A 22733-nucleotide genomic window follows, 5' to 3' on the forward strand; every position below is an offset into this window, starting at 1 on the left:
CCCTGCTTTGTTAAGGGGTCTACCTACATTGTGCACTTGGGCAGTGATCTGCAGGCTGAAAAACTAAGGCGCAGAACTTGGACAGTAGATTTTTTGGATTAATAGAAGCTACCCAAATGAATGCATAAAGGTCAACTTCTTCATATTTGGAAATTAGAAGCAACATTAATATAGAAATAAGGTTACATTATGTACCTGATTATTTTAAAAGAAAAACAAAACAAAACAAACAAACAAAAAACAACACCTCAAAATATTTTAATCAATTGAGCAAGTTATTTTATTTCTAACATACTGGCGCAAGAGGAAGAATTTTGTCCAGATAGTTATAGGCAATATGTGCACTTCTCAGTAATTTTTCAAGTTCAAGTCACTCACAGATCAACTCAAATGCAATGAACTCAATATAAATGAAACAACAAGAATGAGGGTCATACAGTCTAACAGAGCAGAGAAATTCTCATATCTCAAACATACCTGCAACATCATTTTAGAATGAAATGACCTTCTCAATCTGGTACAGTTTAAAGGACAAACATGTTTCATGTCTCCTTATTTTAGGGCTGGATTCATATGATCTGTCACTTGCACTGCATTATTTCTGGTGCAAAAAATGTTTTTAAAATCACTGGAAATGTATATGGAGTCATCTAGGACAGAGGAAAATAATAGCCCAACTGGTCATGTATTCCCTAGAGAGATTCCCTGAGCCAAATTTGCTTTCATTATTACAGCAGGACCTTTTACATCAGCATGGAGGTGGAGAGAAAAGAGGCAGGATTGTTTTATGGTTCATCTTCTGGCATTGCTGACCTGAGCAGCATGAGCTCTAGCACTGCACACAGGGCATTGCCACACAACAGCACTATCGACAGTGGGTCTGTCACTGAACACACACTCTCATTCTTAGGACAGCAATAGCACTTCCTTAGAAATGACGAGTAAGAAGGTCACTGAAATATCCTGTAACATGCTGTATCTAACTGGAAAATGGGCTTTGACCTGCTATTTTCTATTTCTAAATATTTGGGGATTTGAAAGTTCAGCCTCAAGCACGCATTTATCCATGGCAGTTCAGCTGTCACTTGTAATACAAATCACAGAATGATAGATAGCAGAATCTACCCAGAAGTTCCATTCCTTCCAGGGATATTCTGTCCACAGTGACCACTTAGCTACATCATCTGCATCTCTTCATTGGTTTTCCTCACCACAAACTCTTTTTTTTTTAATAAACTAAACCACATATGTAGCTGTATATATAACATTCATCTTCTATAAAATTTATCTGGTCTTAAACATTTTAGCTGGCAGATTTGTTTATGTGCACCGTACTTTCTGACATTATCACATTTCCTACTGCCACACGAAGACAGAAAAAAAAGACATAGCATCCTTAAATTCATCATCTTATGCTGTACTGCCTGTGTTTCTGTAGACTTAGCTGCAAAGCGTATGTGCAGAAGAAGGGCTGGATGAATATTTGAAAACATTTGTGAGGATATACTGATATTCATTTCCCACTGAATAGATTTCAGCTGTGCTCATGTGCAGTCTCTATATGCTTATTTCAAGCAAACATGCTAGTAGAGAAATTTACTGGCAGGAATAGCTATATAATAGTTACAATTTACACAAATATTTACAGTAAGCAAATTTTCTATATGCAAGTATTCGCAGAAACTTGACTTCTCCAGCAGGAGAAACAGAAATGGGACTGTCTATATAGCCAGCCAGAGTAGCTCATGTTTAACTCACAGTACTGAAAACTAGCAGTAATATATTCAGAACAAAAGAAGGAAGATGAATTACTATTGAAGTGATTAAATGATTTCTGAATTACTTCTAAAGTCCACAAAACTGTAGCTCATAGACTATTTTCAAGCAGGAAGTTGTCAAATGAAATGGGAAATGGGTCATTATGCTAAAATTCATCCAGTCCTGCTTTGTATGTTAAATACCCCATAGTGTGTGTGTAATTCTCCAGAGTCCAATGAACAAAAACTGGAGGGGTTAATTTACTTATCTTTCAATAAATGGTGCTTCAGCAGTAGCTTCTTTATGCAGAGTTCTAGCCATAGAACGGTTTTTGTTTTCCTTCCATGGTAGTAGCTCAAGTGTACCTCAGTACTCTCTTGACATAAATTATATTGCAATTATTTCAATCCTTCCAGTTGACAACTGACTTGATCTCGAACGTATTCACCTCCCTTGGCTCAGTAACGCTGGCTTTATTGATCCTCTTGTTGGCAGTTGTGGTTTCAGTCATTGCTGCCAATAAAAGGTCAACCCAAGGAACCTACAGCCCCAGCCGGCAGGAGAAGGACGGCGCCCGCGTTGAGATGTGGAGCATGGTGCAGCCACCGCCAATAGAGAGACTCATTTAGGGGAAGGCTCTCCTCCATCTTGGAAGATGAATGGAAGTGGACAATGTACACAAGTTAGATATGTTCATTTGCATTCTGCTTCTGGGAACACCTGTTGTAAAGATTACAGTGACTCTGAACTTTGAATAATTTCCTTTTAAGTTCAATAACATTTAAAATGTTCTAGCATTTAAGTGAACCAATGCCATTTATCACTATTTTGGGACATTTTTTCAAAGGATGATTTTTATTTGCACTGGAAACTTCCGCCTTGGTAATCTGCAGTAGGCATTACAGACAGTAATGGCTTCTGTGATACTTGTAAGTGCCTGTCTCAGACTCAACGTGAGAAACACCTTCTTGTTTGCGTTTTGCTTTGCCATTTTCTCATTATGATATTATTTGATGTGTCATTTTAGAAAATAATTGCATCTCACTTTGCCAGCGTCCTTTGGCTGCCAAAAAGGCAGGTGTGCTCAAAAAAGTTTTCCAAAGCTCACAGAAAATACAAGCAGCAGCTTATAGGTAACACACCAACTTAGAAATGATGAAAGAGTGACTCAGCTCTGAAAACAGTCTTGGTGATTCTCATGGAGTTCAGACTTTCATGTTAACAAGGGAAAATAAATTTTTGTGCCTGAATGTTCCTCTTTTGAGACAGCAATAATACCACTGTAATCCTTGGTAGCAAAATGATTGCAACTGTTTGTTGAAAAAGAAACAAATATGTAAAAAGGGGTGGAATAACTGCAAATGTTTGGAAAATACATTGTAATGAAAGAGACTTGAAAATCTTCAAGAGCATTTAATGAGTAGTGGTAGAGAGGAAAGAATGTGCCAAAAATACACTCAGGTTAAGGTTTTCTTGAACTGTAGGGGCAGAGAACAGTAACTCGTCCAGCTAACTTTCACGCATAGTGAAAAAATTAAAGCAATAAGACATGGCTCCCACACAAATTGAGCCAACAATAAAGAGGCAACAGAGTGGAAACTTCTTTATGGAATTTGTCTTTCCTGCAGCTCAGGTTATCTGTTCCTGCCATTATAAAACATTCCAGGAGTTGCATAATAGAGCACACATACTCAGCATCCAGGAGTTTAAGTGATCGTTTTAACTAATAAACAACTCATAATACATTTTGAATTAACCTCTTTGGGGACTACAAGATATCAATGTCAATCAGATTTATTTCCTTATTAGCTCCGATCAGTAACTCTGACAGTAAGCACATTCTGGTTATTTTTGCAGTCTTAACAGATATCTTTCAAAACAAGGCACTAAAGTAAACGAGAGCGGATAGTGGGATTCAAATTGAGTGAAAAGAACAGGGTGCTAAGGGTGGAATGACATCACAGCATGAATGCACAACAGATTTTACTCGAGCCCAGTTTACAGCTTTACTACTGAAGCTTATGATTTTGAATGCAATCATTGCTGTACAATTGCAGCTTAAATCCACAGTGCAAATGGCAACTAAGTAAAGAAAGAAAGTCAAGAAAAGTTAACAAAATAGTTTATAAGTTAATAAAAAAATATGATGGTAAAAGAGAGAGATTCAAGGAAGTTCTTTTGAAATATGGCATTACATAACAATGGCTATAAAAACTCATTTAGCCCAGCATTTTCCCAGTACTACGGAATAATAAGGAATAATATAAAGTTTGTGTGGCATTATCATTTCTTGAAATGGATATATATTTGAAAAAAGAAGAGCTGGACTCTAAGTGTATACAACAAGACAGCAAAGAACTGTGTCTGAGGATGAGTAGTGAAGCGGGAATGTTTTGTACAGATTCTTACACATGTGATTGAAGCTCACCAAAAAAAGCTACAAGGGATACAAAGTCAAAGCACCTTTCCGGATGGCAAAGATGCACCACAAGCTGTGAGAACAAGAGTGTGAACAAGAAGTAGACAAGAGGAGATGGAAGAGCCTGAGGAGAGAGAGCTTGGAAAGTGAGGGGGAATCTAGAAGCAGGAACTGGGAGCAAAGATCAAATGCAGAGAATGTGCTTCCACACATCTGCTTTATATTCCTGAATTTCTGCTCAATGATAATGGCTGTATTGCCAAAAGGAGGAAAAAATGATAAAGATTTTCAAGTGAATAGCAGAGATGGGAGAAGAAAATAGAAGTGAAAGCAGTGGAAGGATGTAATAAAGATCTAACTTTGAAATCAACCCTTCTTTGAGCAGGAGGTTGGAGTAGATGACCTCAGGAGGCTTCTTCCAGCCTAAATTGTTACACGATTCAAAGAAAAAGGACAACAGAGAGAAAGCAGCTGAAGATGGAGGTCAGTCTGCATGAAGAGCTAATGTGAAGGAAAGTGTTATTGTTCACAGTGAAAGACACAGCAAGGAGGAGGAAGTTGGCTGGAAACTCATTCTGCTCTGCTCAGTGGATGGACTTTCTGGATGAAATTCTGAAAACAGTGGGAAAACAATCTGTAATAACACATTCAGGAAAGCGTTATCACACAGAGAATCTCCAGGGCTGAGAAAGATATGCAGCAAAGGCTACAGAGAGAGGAAAAGAAGGAAGATGAAAGCCTGAAGAGTTTTCATGGAGACCAAAGAGAGCTCTGGAGAAATACATTACAAAAGAATTAAAAAGGCACCCATAACATCATAAAAATTGGAAAATTCTCGTGGAACCTGAATGTGGTTTTTAGAAGGAAAATCAAGAAGGGAGAAAGCAAGAAGAAAAACCCTTAAACTAGGATTTGAATAAGTGTGACTGACGTCTGTCTCAGTAGAGGGGAAATGGTGAAAATAGGAGTGATGAAAATTCTTGCAAAAGTAAGAGGAAAAATGGGAATGAAAGCAGATGACTTTTGAGGAAAATGAAGGCAAAAGCTGGATCGCAGTCTTTCCAGTGCAGCAAGGGTAAAGCTAGGCATTCATAACAGTGACAAAGAGGGATGGAGAGGTTGGTGGAGAGTCAGGAAATGAGGTCTAACCAGTGAGGCAGATCTGTGTAGGATAAATTAGAAGGAGTGACTTCTATTGAAAGTGAAAATTAAAATATTTTTATTGCTATTTATGATCTTATAAGAAACAAACAAGAAAAAGTCCCAGCAGCACAAATTCTGTTCTAAATGTACTTTCTGAAAAGCTGAATTAGAGAACAGCACTCCAAGAAGGGCAGGGAGTCAGACTCTGCAGTTGGAAAAGTCTCACAGCACCTGGAAAAGCAGAAAAAAAATCCCAAAGCTGTGGCTACTTAGCAAGCCGAAGTGACCACAGAGAAGCCTGACCCTTTTGGGCCGTATCTCAGCCAAGAAGTTAAAACAAAGAGGAACACACTATAGAGAGTGTCTAATACCATTTTTGCTGAAATTTCAACCGAGGATTAAGCAGGTGCCAAGCTATTTACTGCTTCTCAGTCTGGATGTATATTAAAATACATAGCAAAGCACACAAGGAGGAGCAATAACATCTAAGAGTCGTGGAGAGCACCTGCAACTCCACATAGAAGACCTAAAGAATTTTGAAAATGCATTTTCTAAATATCTCTATTTGACTCAAAAGGCATAAGTAAAAGAATTTGTTCGTAATCACTTGCAGCCTATCCATTCAGGAAAGAAATGCATAATATGGTCCCAAACCTTACACATTTCAATTTCCTCTTTATGTCTACCAGTCTTCTGCAAATAAAAAGGTGCTAAATTAAAGCATGTCACCTGCTCTGTGCCATATCCCTCTGAAGATGCACAGAAGCATGGAGAGAATTAAGCAATTGACTCCTCCCCTTTCACAGTCCCTCCCGTTTTCTCTTGGAGAACAGTGACACCCAGCCTGAGAAGCAGCAAAGAGAGCCTTCAGACAGTCAGAGGAAAGTTTATGCTAGGAAGAATCTAAATACTGTGGCTGCAATTTGGCCAGGTCCAAATGATCATTGTGTGTTATTATGTTATGTGCCTTCTCCATCTTATGTAAAATTAACTGTTCCTTCTCCACGTGTACATAGTATATTTATAGCTTAGGTGGTGTATGTTACTACGTTCTGTGTACAATATAAAAATGGCTAATAAATAAGGATTATATTGAGCCCCACGTGACCTATATTTTTTGCTTTATGAGTTTATTTAATCATGTCCTTACAAAGGAAGTTATTCTCACACCAGGACTATATTTGCAATTTTAAAAGTTCAATTTGCAGTTTGGAATCGAGTGATCAAGAAACATTTTCCCTACATGGAAATGAGGCGAACGTGCTTTGTGTCTCAGAGCACGGGAACTGCCCCATTCTGTGTCGGCACCTGCACCACTGCCAGCATGGTGTTCCTCCCAGGGAGAGGCATTGTGCCACAGCCCAGGGTGGCATGGATCAAAACAGCTTGCATGGAGCTAATTTATACAAGCCAAGACTCTCATGTTCTGGGTTTTTGTTTTTGTTTCTTTTTTCTCGCTGCACCTCAAGCTCCCCTGTAGCCAAACCTGCAATGGCCCCAATTGCTCTGCTCTGTCCCATGAGTTATGTTACACACCACTACTTGTTTATAACTCTATAACTAACTGAAAATATTTTGTTTTTCAGAAGTTTGAATAAAACTACATTTATTGTTCAAATACACAAGTTATCGTGAGAGCGAGTACTCAAGTATGTCAAGTCGAGAAGTTTAAATCAGCAGTACCCCTTAAAGCCTGAACTGGAGAACCTCTCAAAGCTAATGTTCATGCTTTGCCAATATTTTAGTAGCTGGACACAGAAAAACTTTGCTCTCCCAAGCAATTAACATGTCAGCCGTAACTGAGCCTTCAGGCTTTTACAGAGGAAGCTTTGCTTTTCTGTACTTTCTTGAAAATGAACGCTAACACCAAGTGAAGCGATGCTGAAGTCTGACTAGTGAATGTTGTTCAAACATACACTATCTGATAATGAACATAATCAGTTATATTTTAATTAAAGAACATAACTGATACACTTTTAAAACAACCTTAATAGTGCAGGCCCACAGCAGAAAGCTTGTCTTCAGAGAGGAGAAGACAGCCAAGTCTTTTTTCCAGCCAAAAATTTCTGAGCTGTGTTTTGTATAACTTAAGCCCCAAGTCTCCTACAAGTCTCAGTGCAGGACAAGTCTTACATTTGTGGTGTCACATAATGTCAGGAATCACAAATTGGAGAATTTTGGTGAAGTTCCTTTTCCTATTCTATTCAGTCACCTCACAGCTAAGGAAAACTGACACCTTTGAAAACAACTTGAAACCAGAGACATCGTAGGTCAATAAAGTCGAACGGGGAGTAGCTGACAAGGCTGAAATTTTGCCTATTGCAAAACATCACAGATGGATGAGTGGATGGGGCTTTCTGCCACAATGAAGCACGTGTAGGCTTCAAACTACAGGCATGTGTAAAGATAGAGCAAAATCTAACATTTATAAAACATACATCTGGTGTGTATTTACAGGGAGCAGAGTAAGGTCTTGTTGAAATTGCACTCATGAATTTGATGTGGAGAATGGCTGATACCCTATGCCTCACAGTAAAAGCATGCTTTAACCTAAGCCCCTCCATCTATAATGCATGCCATGAGGTGCGAAGGCCTCTTGCACATAGAAAAGTCAGAGTATGAATTATGAATCAAGGCACAGGTGAAGTCCTAAAGGCCAAACAGAGTTCTCACCTCAGTGGTGATTTTTTCTGGGTTTAGGTTCTTTCAAATTATGTTTATGGAATAAAAATGTATTGGAGATTTTATACTGTAACCAATTTGAGCAACTTTTGGTTGTATTTTTGCTTGGTTTCACAGAAGTTGCTTTTCAGTTCTCCTTTTATTGGGCTGGAGGTTTTCTTTCCCTGAGATTATTTGGCAAAGCTATTACATTTATCAGCAGTTCATCTAACGGTGTCAGATACCAGCAAGACTGGCACGTCCCAGTCATAACTTTAAATCATCTTTTTTGATCACAGAAAAACTACACAGGCCTTCATCTGGTTTTATGCTCTTCACGGTGCTGTTTAAAGCATGACATTTTTCTTAGCTCAATATTGTGCATGACCTTTCTGATTTCCCCTGTAGTTTCAGCAAAAGCGCAATTTTCATTGGCATGTATTGTAATAAATAGCGATGACAAAAATGTGTGTTTCCAATTTAAAGCCACTTAGTTTCATTTGGCACCTGGTGCTCGGCTTTACATTGCAATAGAAATTCAAAAACGTTGACAGCAACACAGGCATGGGAGGAGTGAGAGCAAACCGACATGGCGGCTCCGTGCGGCCATCTTGGCTCAATGCACCCACGAGGCCTGCCGGTCTTTCTGTAAATGAGCATGGTGACACCTTCCTTCCTTTAAGCATAAGCCTTTGATGGGCAGCTGAATTCAGCAAGCGTTTTCAGAATGAGCTGCCCCAGCATCATGCACAACATATTCAGCGGGAACTCCAGCAAGAGGAAGGCTGCCAGGGCTTTCTGCTTGAGAAATGTGCCCAAAAGGGAAGATGCAGATCTGCCCTTTAGCTATGCTGCTCTATATTATGGTCCATTGCCAGCAAAAGTGAATAAACCAGCCCGAGACAAGATCATCCCAATTAAAAACTGTGGGTAATGGTGGATACCGTCCTGGAAAAGGCATGGCTATACCAAGGACCTGCACTGGCAAGATCAGGTCCTATTTGTCACTCATACCTGGGACGGATTTTTCTAATGTAGCCTGAGATCTAGAATTGGATTTTCAAATTTTCCAACACCAGGGAGAAAAGAAATAAGGAGAAAATAAACCAATTACACAAGTATTGGTCTGTTGACATTTAAAATGAGACAATGAAGAACATAAAAAATGGTTAAAAAAAAAATATCCTTGGCCAGCAACCCAAAGGACCAAAGACAAATCACAGAATAGGATGCAACTAATTAGGCTGAAATGCCAACAATGTTCAGGGCATCGTTCAAAGTATCCACAGTGTCAGACTGCTGCCGTGACCCCCACTTTGAATATGCCAAGGGGAAAAGCAGGAAAGGGCTGAATCAGATAAGTTAAATACAAATATATTAAAATGACATTTTAGCTCTTCCTCGCCATTTTAACATTTTCAAATTGTTAAATAAGCATGTCACCTTTTCTCAGATCAGGCCAAATGTCAGGTGTTTGTATGTATTATTCAGCTGAACATCTTAAGTACATAATCTTTCCCACTGCTAAACAGGTGGTACTGTGTTAACGGGTAATTTTCTTAAAAGGAGCAGTGAATACAGAATTGCTGATGCCACAAAATGTTATATTACTAGCACTGCAGCGCCAGTGCTAGTAGAGAGCTGAACTGAGGATTGCAGGGATCCGCAATTTTCTACCGTATCTCTGACTTTTATGGCTCACTACCAGTCATTTTTACAGTTTCAGAAGTCATCTACCACACTTTAGTTTCAATAATCAAAACTGAAATGCTCTCTAAAAAAAATCTGGTCTCCACTTTGGTCTTTGAGCCATTCAGGCTTCCTATCCTGATGCACAGAATCAAGCTTCAGCATTGTATGCTCCCATGCTCATAACCCAGAAGAGTTTAAACCTGCTCTGCCACCATTTTTACACCGTCTTGCATTGCCTTCATTAGCGCAATTCTCTACCCTTAGATGGGGCCATGGTCTGCCCCACAGAGCACCCACATAAAAGATATAGAGCTCACATCCCCCCCTCACAGCGCTTGCCCATGTTCGTGGCTCTGCACTGTAGATCTCAGCCCATAATGCTTCCTCATTGCCCAGGTTGCCCTACTGCTCCTCACCATCTTTATCTGCACTCTGCCAGCTGCTCAATCTGGTGCTTCATGGTCATTCTTCAGCCTTTCCGCCACGTTTTCTCCCTCTCAGCAGCTGATACTCAAGAGGTCAACTGGCCACTTTGATCATACTACTCCCTGATAATGCTCAACATGTCTATCTCAATTTTGTTTTTTTTTTTATGAACGTCTGAACTTCAAGCAGTACTCTCGCAATCATAGATGCATGTGAGCATGCACAGACATTCCTCTTTATCATTCAGGAAATGTATTAAGACAAACCAAAGGAGGTTATTTAATGCCACTATAAAAACACTCACCTTGGGAGTGTATGAGTTGAGCTCTTCCTGGAACTGCGCGCACCTGAAAAACAAATTTCTGTTGACAAGTGTTTGGACTTTACAGCTAAAAATAGATAATTTTTTGAGCTGAAGGGAAAAAAAGCCAGTGTTCAGTAGGTGTTTTTGTAGCCCATGTTTTCCCTTTGGTTTTCAGTATTGTTTGTTGGGTTTTGCCCTTGCATTGGTCCCAGACTTGTGACAATTATCTGTGGGTAGACTTGAAAAAGAAAATGAGAGAAGCAGTACGTACACTGCCAGGACTCTGGCCCTTCAACTTCCAGAAGAAACATGAGATAGGCAGCAACGGAAAGGAAATGATATACAGCCCACAGCATTCTCCAAACGTAGTTCCCAGACTTTCCTCTAAGAACAAGTACTTGTTTATGTTTCATATAGAATTTGTAACAGGATTTGGGTTTTAAAGCTTAAGAAGGAAGCTGCTGGCGTTCTTTTCTGATTGATGAAAATCTACAGACTGACTCTACTTTCCTTTAGCTGAATACCAGTGAACTCACAACATAACTTCAGGCATTGAAAAGGTTTTGTTGTTGTTACCGCTTGTCACATCAAATAAAAATCTAAATTCATGAATTTGATAAAGTTACTTTTTCTTTTGTGAACACAAAGCTAACACATAATGAGTTTGGGAAAGAAAATGAAATGCTTTGTCTATCATCCTGGTATGGCAGCAGCTCTACTGCACAAATGTATCAAGCTGCCTTTGGAGAAGTCACTAGAGGAGAGAGCTGTTTATGACTTCTTCTCTTAATCCAGTCCCAAATGTGACAGTACTTGGAGCTGCATTTTTCCCCCAAAAGCCACAAATTTACTATGCCAACTTTCATACTCGGGGTAATCGTGTGTGACTTACACAAAAAGACCTCTGAAATAATTCATTTTTCATTGACAGATATCTGGTATAGTTTTACTGACAGGAATAGAGTCCTGCTGCATCATCTGTGTAAACTTTCCCAACTTAGACTGGCTTGTTTTATTACCTGCTCTTTTTTCAATCCTTTGCAATGCTCAGTTTTGGAAGAATTGTTAATTACTCCCATTGAAAGGTAGCTGCAAATGCATTCTCAGAGCACTGAGATAGCAGACTTTAAAAAGTGGGTAAACTTAATCTGAAAACAGTGATGCACACACATGCTTGTTTCTCTCTAGAAAAATTAAGGGCTTTAATTTTTTGTAACTTCCTCCACTGGCTTGTAATTTGGATCTTTGAGAAGAAGCTCCCTACCTCAGCCATCTGCTTTCAGAGCTGAACAAATACGTGGGCACACCTACTGGGAAAATGAAGAAATGACTGAAAGATGTGCCTTGCTTTACCTAGCTTCACAAATCCTACGTTACCATTACAGCTTGCATCACTCTGCTATCTAGAGGAAGTTGGTGCAGGTCTGGTAGCATGTGTTAAAATCACAGCCTCATTGTTTTCTATGAATGTAACTTGTATTTTTATCAGTTGTGGATTGAGTATATCAGTACTGAAATCACAGTCTCCATGGTTTTTCTGCACAAGACATCAATTTGCCCTTGAATGTGACTTGCTCTTAATTCAGAAGAGTGAATCCCTAACCAAATTTTAAAGGATGCTGAACTGCTGTTAGAATTATAAAGGACATCAGCATTTCACTTTCACACTGTCTAAACTGTACTTAAAATTAGAATACACAGTTTTCTCTGTCTTTGAGAAACTGAAATAACGGATAAAAGCTTCCAATAAAATAAAGTACTTTTCTACTATTCTACATATGTGTAAAGTATGAAAACACTATTGATGCCAATCCATCAAACAAGATCACCCAAGTTGTTTAAATATCGATAAGTTTTATTTTATAATACAGTGTTGGGCACTTAATGGCAATGTGGACTTCACCAACAACTTCTACTGACAATCATAAACCTGGAAAATGCCCGCCCCCTCCCCTCCAAATTAAACAAAACCATACAAACTCACAGCTCATTTCCTACATATTACACAGTGCACTACTAAGAGTAGTCTAAGGTCTGAAATACAATTCTTGAGATGACTTTTAACAGTAGTCCAGAGGGTGCAAAAGCATGGAATAAATTTTTAGATTTGGTTCCAGTTGTATTAACAGCCAGTGAATAACTAAAATGCTAAACCTGTTAGCATAATGCTGGTTAGGCTTCTTTATGTCTGCAAAATCATTAAAATGGTCAATAAAACCTCAAAATGCACTGTATTTTACACCTTTTCTATAGGTATTAAGAAACTTAAGGACATTGATTTCAAAAGTCACTCATAAAATTAGAAGTCACTGGAAAAATTAGAAGTGATTGGATATACGTCTTTTTCCACACTGAGAATTTCTCATCATAACTGAGACAGGTCTTAAAAAAGCAGATAAACACAAACGACCAGTTTGCTAAACATCTAGGCATTTTAAATTTCCTTCTCAAAAACCATAAAGTAACAGATGCAATGCTCTTGTGCATTAGCTGCACCAAGACTAGCTGTTCCACAGTGCTTTACTGCCTCGTTCAAGTAAATTAATTTAAAGAAGCTCTCCAGGGAAAACTAAAGGTTAAAACAAAATGTACATCAGTATACAAAGATATTAATTTACAGAAAATTAAAAGGATACTGGCAACATTAGAAGATCTTTTAAGTAATGACTTATGATAATTAGGGATGCCACAAACTAAATTCATAATAACTATAAGGTCACCATCCTGAACTGTCCCCTCATTGGTATTAATGAAAAGCAGTACCTAACTCCTTGTTTATTTGTAACAATGATAAGAAAAAGTGATCAAATTATAAGTAAGGATTACAAATTCAAATATTTAATCCTACCTCAGCTGAAGTGCATACAGCTTTAAGATTACCCACTTGTATATAAACACTGGCTCAAGCTTTATTATTTCTGTAGAATGTGACATCCATAATTATTCCTGGTCATCGGAAATATACATTTGCCTCATTAGAATATATCTTCATGTTTTTATCTTACAACCATGTTTCAGTGCTACATGTAATTTTACACATTTTCTAAAAATACAATTTCGAAGACCTGCTTGAAAAGCAGATGTGCACATTCAAAACTACTAAATTACTTTGAAACAAGGAGAAATATTGCACAAAATTCACTGAAGATTTGAAAGTCAACACATTCCCCCTGAAACCAAGTAGCTCCCTTATTTTTAACAGAATGTCAATTCACATAGAACCATAACAAACTCAACTTTCAAATGCTAATACTGTCACTGGATTCTAAATACTAATATCTTTAGTATTGACCTAGGGAATAGTATAAGTGAATCTGAGTACCCTTTACTACAGTAAAAATGAGGATAACTTTCAGCTGTGTTACCTGCTTCTTATTCCAACTCAGCTGAAAATGGCAACCCTGCCAACTACCCGGCCCTCCACACCATGCTGGCCATGTACCCTTCAGAAATCTATTTAGAGGAAGTTTAGCAGCCTCCAGGAAAGTCCTTAATTAAGTACTTTCAGCTGGCCACCAGATGAAACTGTGAAACAGACTTTACAAAGCAAATCAAGGAAAGTTTTACACATAAATAAATACCATCCCTTTTTCATTCCTGTATTCTCATCCACCCTGAAGAACATGATATGGCCCACACCCTTGGGGTGGGGACAAGGACATATTCTGTCCAGCCCAGATTCTGTTAGCAGGTGAGCAACACTTGGCAGACACACATCTAATAGCAGCAAAGACAACATTACAGAAGACAAGTCACACATCCATCCACGCTGGTTTTGCTGGTGCATTCCTACATTCACACTTCAAAGATTCACTGTGGGAACAGGCAGCTTTTACCACTCTGGGCTTTGCAATAAAGCAGCTGCTTACCTCTGACACCAATTTTGGTAGCCCCAGTTATTTAGGCTGAAGTTCTAGCCTGCTGGGAGCAAGCTGACTGAAGTGTCACAGCACCTGGAGGGAGGCCTGGCACCAAGAGATGAGAAACCATCTCTCTTGGGAACGAGGGGCAGCCCAGCCCCTCCCGCAGTTGGGGAGGACAGCAATTCAGAAGCTTTCTGCCAGGCAGGGTACCACAGGCAGGATTTCACAGGGGTGCGTTTGCAAAAGGACCTCGCACTGGCACTTTGCTTATTGCATGAAATGTTTCTTCAAATTACATGCATAGAAAAAAGCTTTGAGATGCTCCTAGCAATTTGATTAGACAGTTGCACCGAAGAAAGATTGTTCTGTAGGACTGAATATGACTGATTGTAGGTGAAAAAATGGAAGCTGTTTTAAAAACCTGGCTTAGCTTTCTTTTGCCTAAAATTTTACACAGTTTACAAGAACATAAAGTTGTAACACGCTCATTCTAAAATCCAAAAAGACATCTAGAACAGATGTTTGAGATCTAAAACATTTCTCTAACAGACTAGGTGAGATTTTCAGAAGCTCCCAGCGTGTCTGAAGCTCCATCTGAAGTCTGCGTTACCATGCCTGAGAGAGACTTCAGCTACAGACGGGACTTCTGAGGACCCCAGCTTCCACCAAACAGCAGCACTACCAATGAAATGCTAAATGACAATGATGATTTCAGTCAAAACGTTATATGAGAACTTCTACAACAACATTTTTTCCTCAAAACAAGTCTAGTTTTTAGGAGCCTCGTGATCTCCAAATATGTGGGATGGGAGAGCACACCACTGCCTTCCCTCTGCATGCTTAGAGGATAGGCAAGGATCACCTTAGTGCCCACAGTACTGTTCTTCCCTGAATATCCGTGCTGTTTTCCACAGCGTTGCAATGCTATATGCATGGATGGGAAGGCTTTGACTGGGACAACATATTACCCATTCCAAGAATCCCAGAGGGGATTTATCCCATAGGCAGTACTATTTTTGCCTGTATGATTCGGTTGGAATCACTACAACTGGATTCTGAAATCTGTATTTCCATAAAGTCCCTCATGGGGACTCCCAGGCTTTGCTTCACTATCTCATCGGAACAATTCAGCAATCTCTTTCTACTGCATTTTCTTTTTCCCTCAAAACAATACAGTTCATTTCAGGCAGACATCTATGTTAAATGAACTGTCTGTTTAGGTCAGAAATTTGTTCCCAAGCGTAAGAACAGACTACAAAGCTTAACCAAATAACCTGATATCTCCCTACAACACGAGGAATGGGAAGCTTTTTGAGATCTTGATGTGTTAGGAAAAAAGAGGACTCTGACAACCACCACAGGAGCTCTGACCAAACAGAATTCAATTCTCACCAGCAGCTGGTGAGGAACACTGATGATTTTCAATGACATTAGAATAATTTCCACAAATAAGAAGCATACAAGTCTAAAACTTGTAAAAAGTACTGGACCTGAACGATTTATCTAAATATAGAACTCAATGTGATAATAAAAATACTGCATATGTAGCCAATAGACGGTTTTATATTAGCACAAGGACAGAGGAGAGAGTGTTGAATCAAAAATATTATTTTGGACTTGTGTCTATTTGGTAACTGGTAATGACATTTCAATAAGGCACAAATACTAGCCTTTTTAAAAGATCACTGATAGTAAGTGGAAAAGATTCCGTAACGTTACACATCTAAGAAGGTGCCTACAGTTAAATTCAATGTAGATATAAGACTGAGATTCTTGAATATATACAAGGTTCAAAACCAAAAAGGCATACTGCTTAGTGACTATAAGCACTCCACAAGCTTTATAAAGAGTAAGGAAAGAAAGCAGAAACATTTTGATGGCAACTGAAATAAAAAATAATTCTAAGTCAAATTTTATCTCCTATCTATTTTAATTCAGCTGTTTATTTCTTTTTAGTTCGTTTTTTCACTCAATGTAACAGTGAATTATTATTACTGTGATGTATCAATCTTGATCCACTAGCAAGTTTTCAATTTTACTTTCCTTATAATAACTATGTGAATATTACCAGCCTCATATGGCTTCCACATTTTTTCCACAAAGGTGAGAATGGGACAATCTATGTGATAATAGGAGTTCAGTGCCTAACTCTCATGTAAAGTCAGCAGGATTTATTCTATCAGATAGACATTTTTGAAAACCATTTTCTGGCAGCATTCCTGGACTTGCGTGTTTGATTGATTTGAAAGGAACAATGGCCAGAAGTTCTGAAATTGTTCAATTTTCCTTCATAAGGCATCAATATTATCTTTGATAAACAAAGATAACAAGATCATCTTAGAAGTATGGACAGAAGCGCTGCACTGGATGCAAAAGGCAAACTTTGAAAATTGCAAGGACGTGGATGAGAACAAGTGAGAAGTTCTACAAGAACACAGACCTTTGCATCAGCTGTCTTCCCGTAGATGCACTTAGAAGCACTACATTTGGACAATCTTTAGTACTAGCAAAGAACAATGTCCTCTACTGTGTCATTAATATCACCTCCCAACAAGCGTCTATCAAGTTTTCCTGCCGTTTTCCTCTGAATAGAACCTGAGTCAAATACTCTGACCCTCCTGAAAAGGTTACAACAAAAAATATTTAAAATCTTAGCTCCTTTTGATTGTGCAAAATTTTTTTCCAAATAACATTTTTACATGAATTTTAAAAATCTACTTCCAGTTTATACAGCATGTTGTTACACATTACTGTAAACCAAAGGACAGAGCACAGAGCTCAGCACATCAAACCTCTAACTCAGAAACACTGAGATTCTTCAGCAATACATATTGCAGATGCCTTTAGGAATGCTCATGCTCTAATCAGACGCAGACGTTTCCCTAAGATTTCCACTTTTACAACCTTTTACCTCCCTTGCACTGATTGTATCTAGAGCCTTATCCTCAACGACAAGTACTGAGTCTCCCCTTCTCCCCAAATGAACCAAAATTTTGGGACACATCACTGAAACTTTTGCTTTAAAGCTTTATGCAGAGATGCCTTTGCAGCTCCTCAGTAAAGCATCAAACGTTGCCTGTCTAATGATATCAATCCATTCCCTTAGGTCAGCTGCCTTGCAATAAAGCAGTCAAGAAAACCCTTTCCATTTGTGCTGGCTAGAAGGAAAATTCATTCATAAATCTCAGCATGGAGACTGATATTAAATTTTGCTACAAACTACTAGAAAGATATTAAAGCGCAATCTGATCCAACTCCTGACCTCATTAAGTTGCTCACTCAGGCCTACGCCGAGGCTATGACTAAACATTCGTGCCAAAATGAGAAAGAAAAAACATTTCTGGCACCAGTTTAGAAGAGCAGGAGAACATTCGTCTCAGGCATGGTTCATTTTAAAACCCACGTGTTACTTCTGCTAACTGCATCACAAATATCCTTCAAAGCTGACAATGGTAATCTACTGAAACTTGATTTCACACCTTTCCTATGCTGAGTTATCTTGGAAAAAAGAATGCACGTATGGTAAGATGGAGAGGTGGAGAAAGAAAAGTGGGGAATTAAAAAAAAAAGGAAAATGAAAATGAGAGTTGCCCCATATAGCAGGAATAATTTTTGGACTTTAAATATGTAAATATTCTTCAGGAATGCTGCCAGAGGAAGACAAATGCTTGTTCTAAATACAGTGTACAGTACACCATTTGTTCTCTTTTACAAAGTTTGTTAAAAAGATTTTTAGGTGTTGAAAATGGCTAAGATGAGAGTTGGGTATAAGCTGTCTTGTGCTGAATCAGCAATTTTAATTTTCTAGTGTTACATGACATTCCCAGTGATGACTATTTAATAATTTAACTAAATATGACTTCCAAGTAACAGCAACTCGAACTACTTTCAAAAAATACTAAGAATCAAAAGAAAACATTGCAGAAGAGGCACAAATTAGTTTCCAAATAGTAATAGATTATAGAAAATAATAATAATAAAGGAATCTATCAATTCCACTTACACTTTCCTTTCTGAAAATTTGTAGATGAAATAGTCTACGTAGGGAAACTGGATAACATGCCTTTAAAGTGTCTTAGTTGTAAACAGAAGTTAATAAACTTCACGTTATAATAATTCAGCACTTCATGTACTTTACAGAAAAGAGAAAAGCACATGCTACCTTTTTGAAATCTGGAAGACAGAGCCACAGTTTAAGTTTGCAGTAAGTTCCAAGTTATAGTCACAAGTGATTCCTCAATCTAAAAAAATCCTTCCTTTTCCCCCTCCTTACTGAAGAAAATTCTTGTCATGGAGTATCATTATTGCTGTTTTGAACATTTGCATTCATCTTCTAAGATAGTTAAACCCCTTCTCAAAAGATTAAGGCAATTATCATTCACTAAAAGTATTAACATTTGTACATTTCAGACAAATCTAGATTGTTTGGTTCGTTTCCTGCTTAATGGGATTAATACAGTACCTTCAAAACCTGGTCACCTATTAGGTGATAACTTTCCTGCTGCTTAGAGGAAGTAAACGCTAGGAAGCACCATACACCTGCTGTATTTGTAGCACAGAGACTAACTAGTACCTGATTTAAGAGTGCATTTATATTTTTAGTTCCATTTTGTGGACATAACTACAGCCAACAAAAGAACTGGGTAAACATAGAAGCAAATGTCCGAATGGCAGAAGATGCGTACTGAATTGAAGAGAATTGGTTTTTATAATTGAAAATCTCTTATTCCTTTTTCAGATTTTGGTTATCACGTTATATGGAGTCCTGAGTAGTCTCCCTTTAAACTTCTGATGGGAGTAAAGTTTCTCTTCTTGTAGTTCTCTTATGTTTTATTTCCACTGCTACTGCTGGATAAGCTATCCTTTGAAATATTTAAACCATAATGAAAAGCAGAACTCAGCTTACATAAAGATACCACTTCCTGAAGAAGCCCTCCCTCATCTGGAGTTTCACTTCCTTCCTTCCTGTCTTTCTCCCAAGGGACGAGAATGGATGGATGTTGAGCAAGATTTGCTGGGAGTGGATCTTCTGAGGTATTGCTTAGTGTTTCATTCTGCTTCGCATACTTATAGCCCACTTTGAAACTTTCTAGAGAAGCAAAATGGTCACTTGATCGTACTGGAGATGGGGATGCTATACAGCCACTAGTGGTGTCCATCTTGTCAGTAACAAAGGTTTTCTCACTGTTTTCCTCTTTCAGGTTTGAGAGTGACTCTCTATGGCCACCAGAAGAAACTTGTTTTCTCGGAGATGGAGGGAGTTGTTTCCCATGGAGGATACTGTCATCCTGACCGAGATTCCAGTCTGCTTGGTCATTAGCGCTGCTGCACAGCAGGGTAAGGTTGCTCTCACTAGGTGCATTGGACTTGTTCTGAAAAAAAGAATGTGTTTATATTTTATGTCACAAGAAACACTAACACTTTTAAAACAGAAATACTGTAATGGATTTCGTGGGCTCCTAAATCATGGATTGCCTTCAGGTTTCAGTGTTACAAAGCAACAATTCCAGAAACAACGTAAGAGCAAGGTTGTGGTTTGTTGTTTTTTTATTTTTTTAAGCTCTCCTTCCAGAATACTGTCTTTCATCCAAGGGATCACCTTTTGTACAAAGATTCCGCATCCCCTGCCCGTTCAGTCTCTACACAAGCAGTTTTGACAGTGAACAAAGACACTTAGCTGGTTTGTACCATAAATATGAGAAGGAGCTAGACTAAAACTAAAACCAGATGGTATTTCCTCTTTGCTTCAGTAATTAATTATACCAACTTTTAGCTAAACAAACAAAAATGGGCATTTTATTAATGTGACCCCTGCGTGACATTCATAATATCAAATTTTACAAGCTTTTTAAACATTTGTCAGAATTTGTTGTTTCAGTGACAAATCTCTGACTATCAGATTCCTTTCAGCAAAAATAAATGTTGGACAGCTGATATAAGCCAGAATTCCAAAACACCAGTATTTTTTCAGCTAACAACATGGCAGTGAGTTGGGAAGGGTTTATAAAGTTGTAGGCAAGAGCTCTGACCCATAAAGCGGTTTGCTTGTGGATTCCAGGACTTCTGATGGAAATGCTTCGTATCAATATGACTAATTTAATGATGCAATGTGAAAATGGAAATTCCTTCTAAACCGCATAACATAGATTAAAACTAGCTCTGGGAATTTAAGATTGGTCTTAAATACAATACTAAATTATCTGATTAAGTAAATTATTACATTATTCACAGTTTTGTATGCGGTTACTGTTAAAAGAGGAAAAAAAATGTTTCCCAGATGACTTGGTAAACTGAACAAAAGTGTAACCAATATCTTGACTCATAAAAATTCATCACAAAGCTGCCGGCATGGGTGTGCTGTTTTGCAGCAGCAGAATGACATGCTAGCAATTCTAAGGACAATTCAGCAGTGACTGGTCTGCACGTTGTTGATTTCAGTAGTGCAGGATTCCAGTATAAACGATTGTGGTTATTTTTCAAGTGAAACCTTGAGACTAACCGTAGTCTTGTAATCAATGTCATCCATCGACCTAAAGAAGTCCAGGCTCTTTGCTCCTGAAAGCTTTCCTTGATCTGAACTGTGTGTGCTCAGCGTGTCCAAAATCTCCCCAAGCAAGTCCATTTCTCCTTGTTGCTGTGAAATTATTCCAGTGTCCCCAGAATCATCACTATCATAAAAGCAAGCAGAAGCTTCTTCACTGTCTTCTGATGATAACCTAAAGACAAAATCTTTTGCATCAGTTGGGAGCACAAAAACTATGTTATTACAGACACTCCTGAAAGTAAGTACCAATATACATTCAAACACTTAAAATGAATATAAGCCCCACTTTTCTTCTAGATCAACAACCTTACCTAAAGATAAATCTACATAGAAGCAGTGGCCATTTGGTGATTCTTCAGTCTCTTTGCTCTTCCTTAACCACTACAATTATTAAGTTATCCTTAACATGATATCCCAAACCTTCCCTGGAATTTGATAGTTATTCCAAATTTGGCTCCACTTTTGCCTTGTCTATACCTTATATTTAGGTAAGAATTGCTACACCTCTCTCCAGCTCAACTAGCCACATCTTTTGTTCTAATGGCAAGGCTCTCATACTGCAACTCTTCTTCTATCACCTAAGCATTACTTGGGTAAATCTGCTATCTGCAATTGCAAATGGTGTTTTTGCCTCTTATTTTCTCTTTCACTCACTGCAGTAACCTTACTTCTGACCTCCACACTGCTGCAGTCTTTCCCTAGTGTTGTCTATACTTCTAAAAAAGTTCTTTCCATGGCCAAAAAACTCAAGGATCAGGTTAGCTGAGGTCTTCTTTGTATCCTGACCTGTAAAGATTCAGGATTATATCAAACTCTCCTAATCACCATACATACACACATATCCCAACGGGCCTCTTACTTGCTTGTTCTCTCTATTTCTTCATCATCATCATCTTCATCCAAGGTAAAATCCTGGTTATTGAGGTGCTGGTTGAAACGTGTCTGGAGGATATAAAATTAATATTACATACTTCTTGTCTATTTTAAACAAAGAAAACAAAACCCAAATGCATGTCAGCATTATTTGGAATCTAACTGCTACCACACTCATTAAAGACTTTCAAAGGCCCCAATGAGGAAAGGCACATATTGACTCAGTTTTCTAGAAGCTGTTATAAGAGAACTCAAAATTCACGGATGTAATTGGCTAAAGAGCTAGAAAAACATTTTTCCTCATGGTCTGTGGAGTGCATTATTATTTATGCAAAGCCTTGATTAGCAGAAGGCTGCCTATACAATGTAACGCATCACTCAAGCCTACTACCTATCATTTCTCTTAAGGACAAAGCACTGTGATTTACTGTTTTCTGACAGAAATATTTGCAAAGTTCTGAAATTAATGTGGTCTATTGAGCATGAAGAAGAATGGATTTTTGAAGCGGCAAGAAGCCTAGAGTCTCTTTACACAATTGTACTTATATTTGAGTGTTAAACAGAAGGATAGAGTATGTTAGCTTGAAAGCTGTGCACCAAGAATGCCTTCATGCAAGATACTTTATTTTAAATTACAGTTACTTAGTGTACACTCAGAGCATCCTATTAGAAGCCTGTACAGAGTAGTTTGCTGTAAATTCACACATTATCATACTGAGTAACTTGTTTAATCACATTCCTATTTAGCAAACATAACCAGGCTGAAGTTTCTTACTACACTTGGAAAAAAATCCCTATCTTGACCAGAATGTTTAAGTTAGAAATTTGTGAAACACAAGTGATAGTCGGAAAGCTTGTGCATCTCTTGCAATCATTTCATATCAAAACCCACAAAAAATTAACTGTGCGGACAATCCATCCACAGAAGTGATTCCAAGCATTGTAAGGCCATAATTTAAAGACACATGGATGGAATTTGTGCAAAGGCAAAACAGTGTTAGCTAACTTTAAAGAAAATCATACACAAGTATAAAGAAATGCTACTGCCCA

At 38.2% G+C, this 22733-nt stretch overlaps 2 protein-coding genes across 2 annotated transcripts in view; one reads left to right on the plus strand and one right to left on the minus strand.

Moving 5' to 3' along the window:
• The window catches only part of LOC100542177 (crumbs cell polarity complex component 1), a 111062-nt gene that overhangs the window by 32129 nt on the left and 56200 nt on the right, over positions 1 to 22733 (plus strand). The window contains exon 8 of the mRNA XM_031554960.1: positions 2175 to 2382. Within this exon, the coding sequence (XP_031410820.1) occupies positions 2175 to 2382 (208 nt within the window). The remainder of the gene's footprint in view (positions 1 to 2174; positions 2383 to 22733) is intronic.
• Positions 12236 to 22733, minus strand: part of LOC104909314 (DENN domain-containing protein 1B-like) — a 32450-nt gene continuing 21952 nt past the window's right edge. Inside the window, exons 6-8 of the mRNA XM_031554784.1 lie at positions 21670 to 21752; positions 20766 to 20982; positions 12236 to 19638 (exon numbers count right to left, since the gene is read on the minus strand). Of these exons, the coding sequence (XP_031410644.1) occupies positions 19090 to 19638; positions 20766 to 20982; positions 21670 to 21752 (849 nt within the window). The 3' untranslated portion in view covers positions 12236 to 19089. The remainder of the gene's footprint in view (positions 19639 to 20765; positions 20983 to 21669; positions 21753 to 22733) is intronic.

The sequence above is a fragment of the Meleagris gallopavo genome, chromosome 10 (assembly GCF_000146605.3).
Source record: "Meleagris gallopavo isolate NT-WF06-2002-E0010 breed Aviagen turkey brand Nicholas breeding stock chromosome 10, Turkey_5.1, whole genome shotgun sequence".
In the NCBI taxonomy this organism is placed as follows: Eukaryota; Metazoa; Chordata; class Aves; order Galliformes; family Phasianidae; genus Meleagris; species Meleagris gallopavo.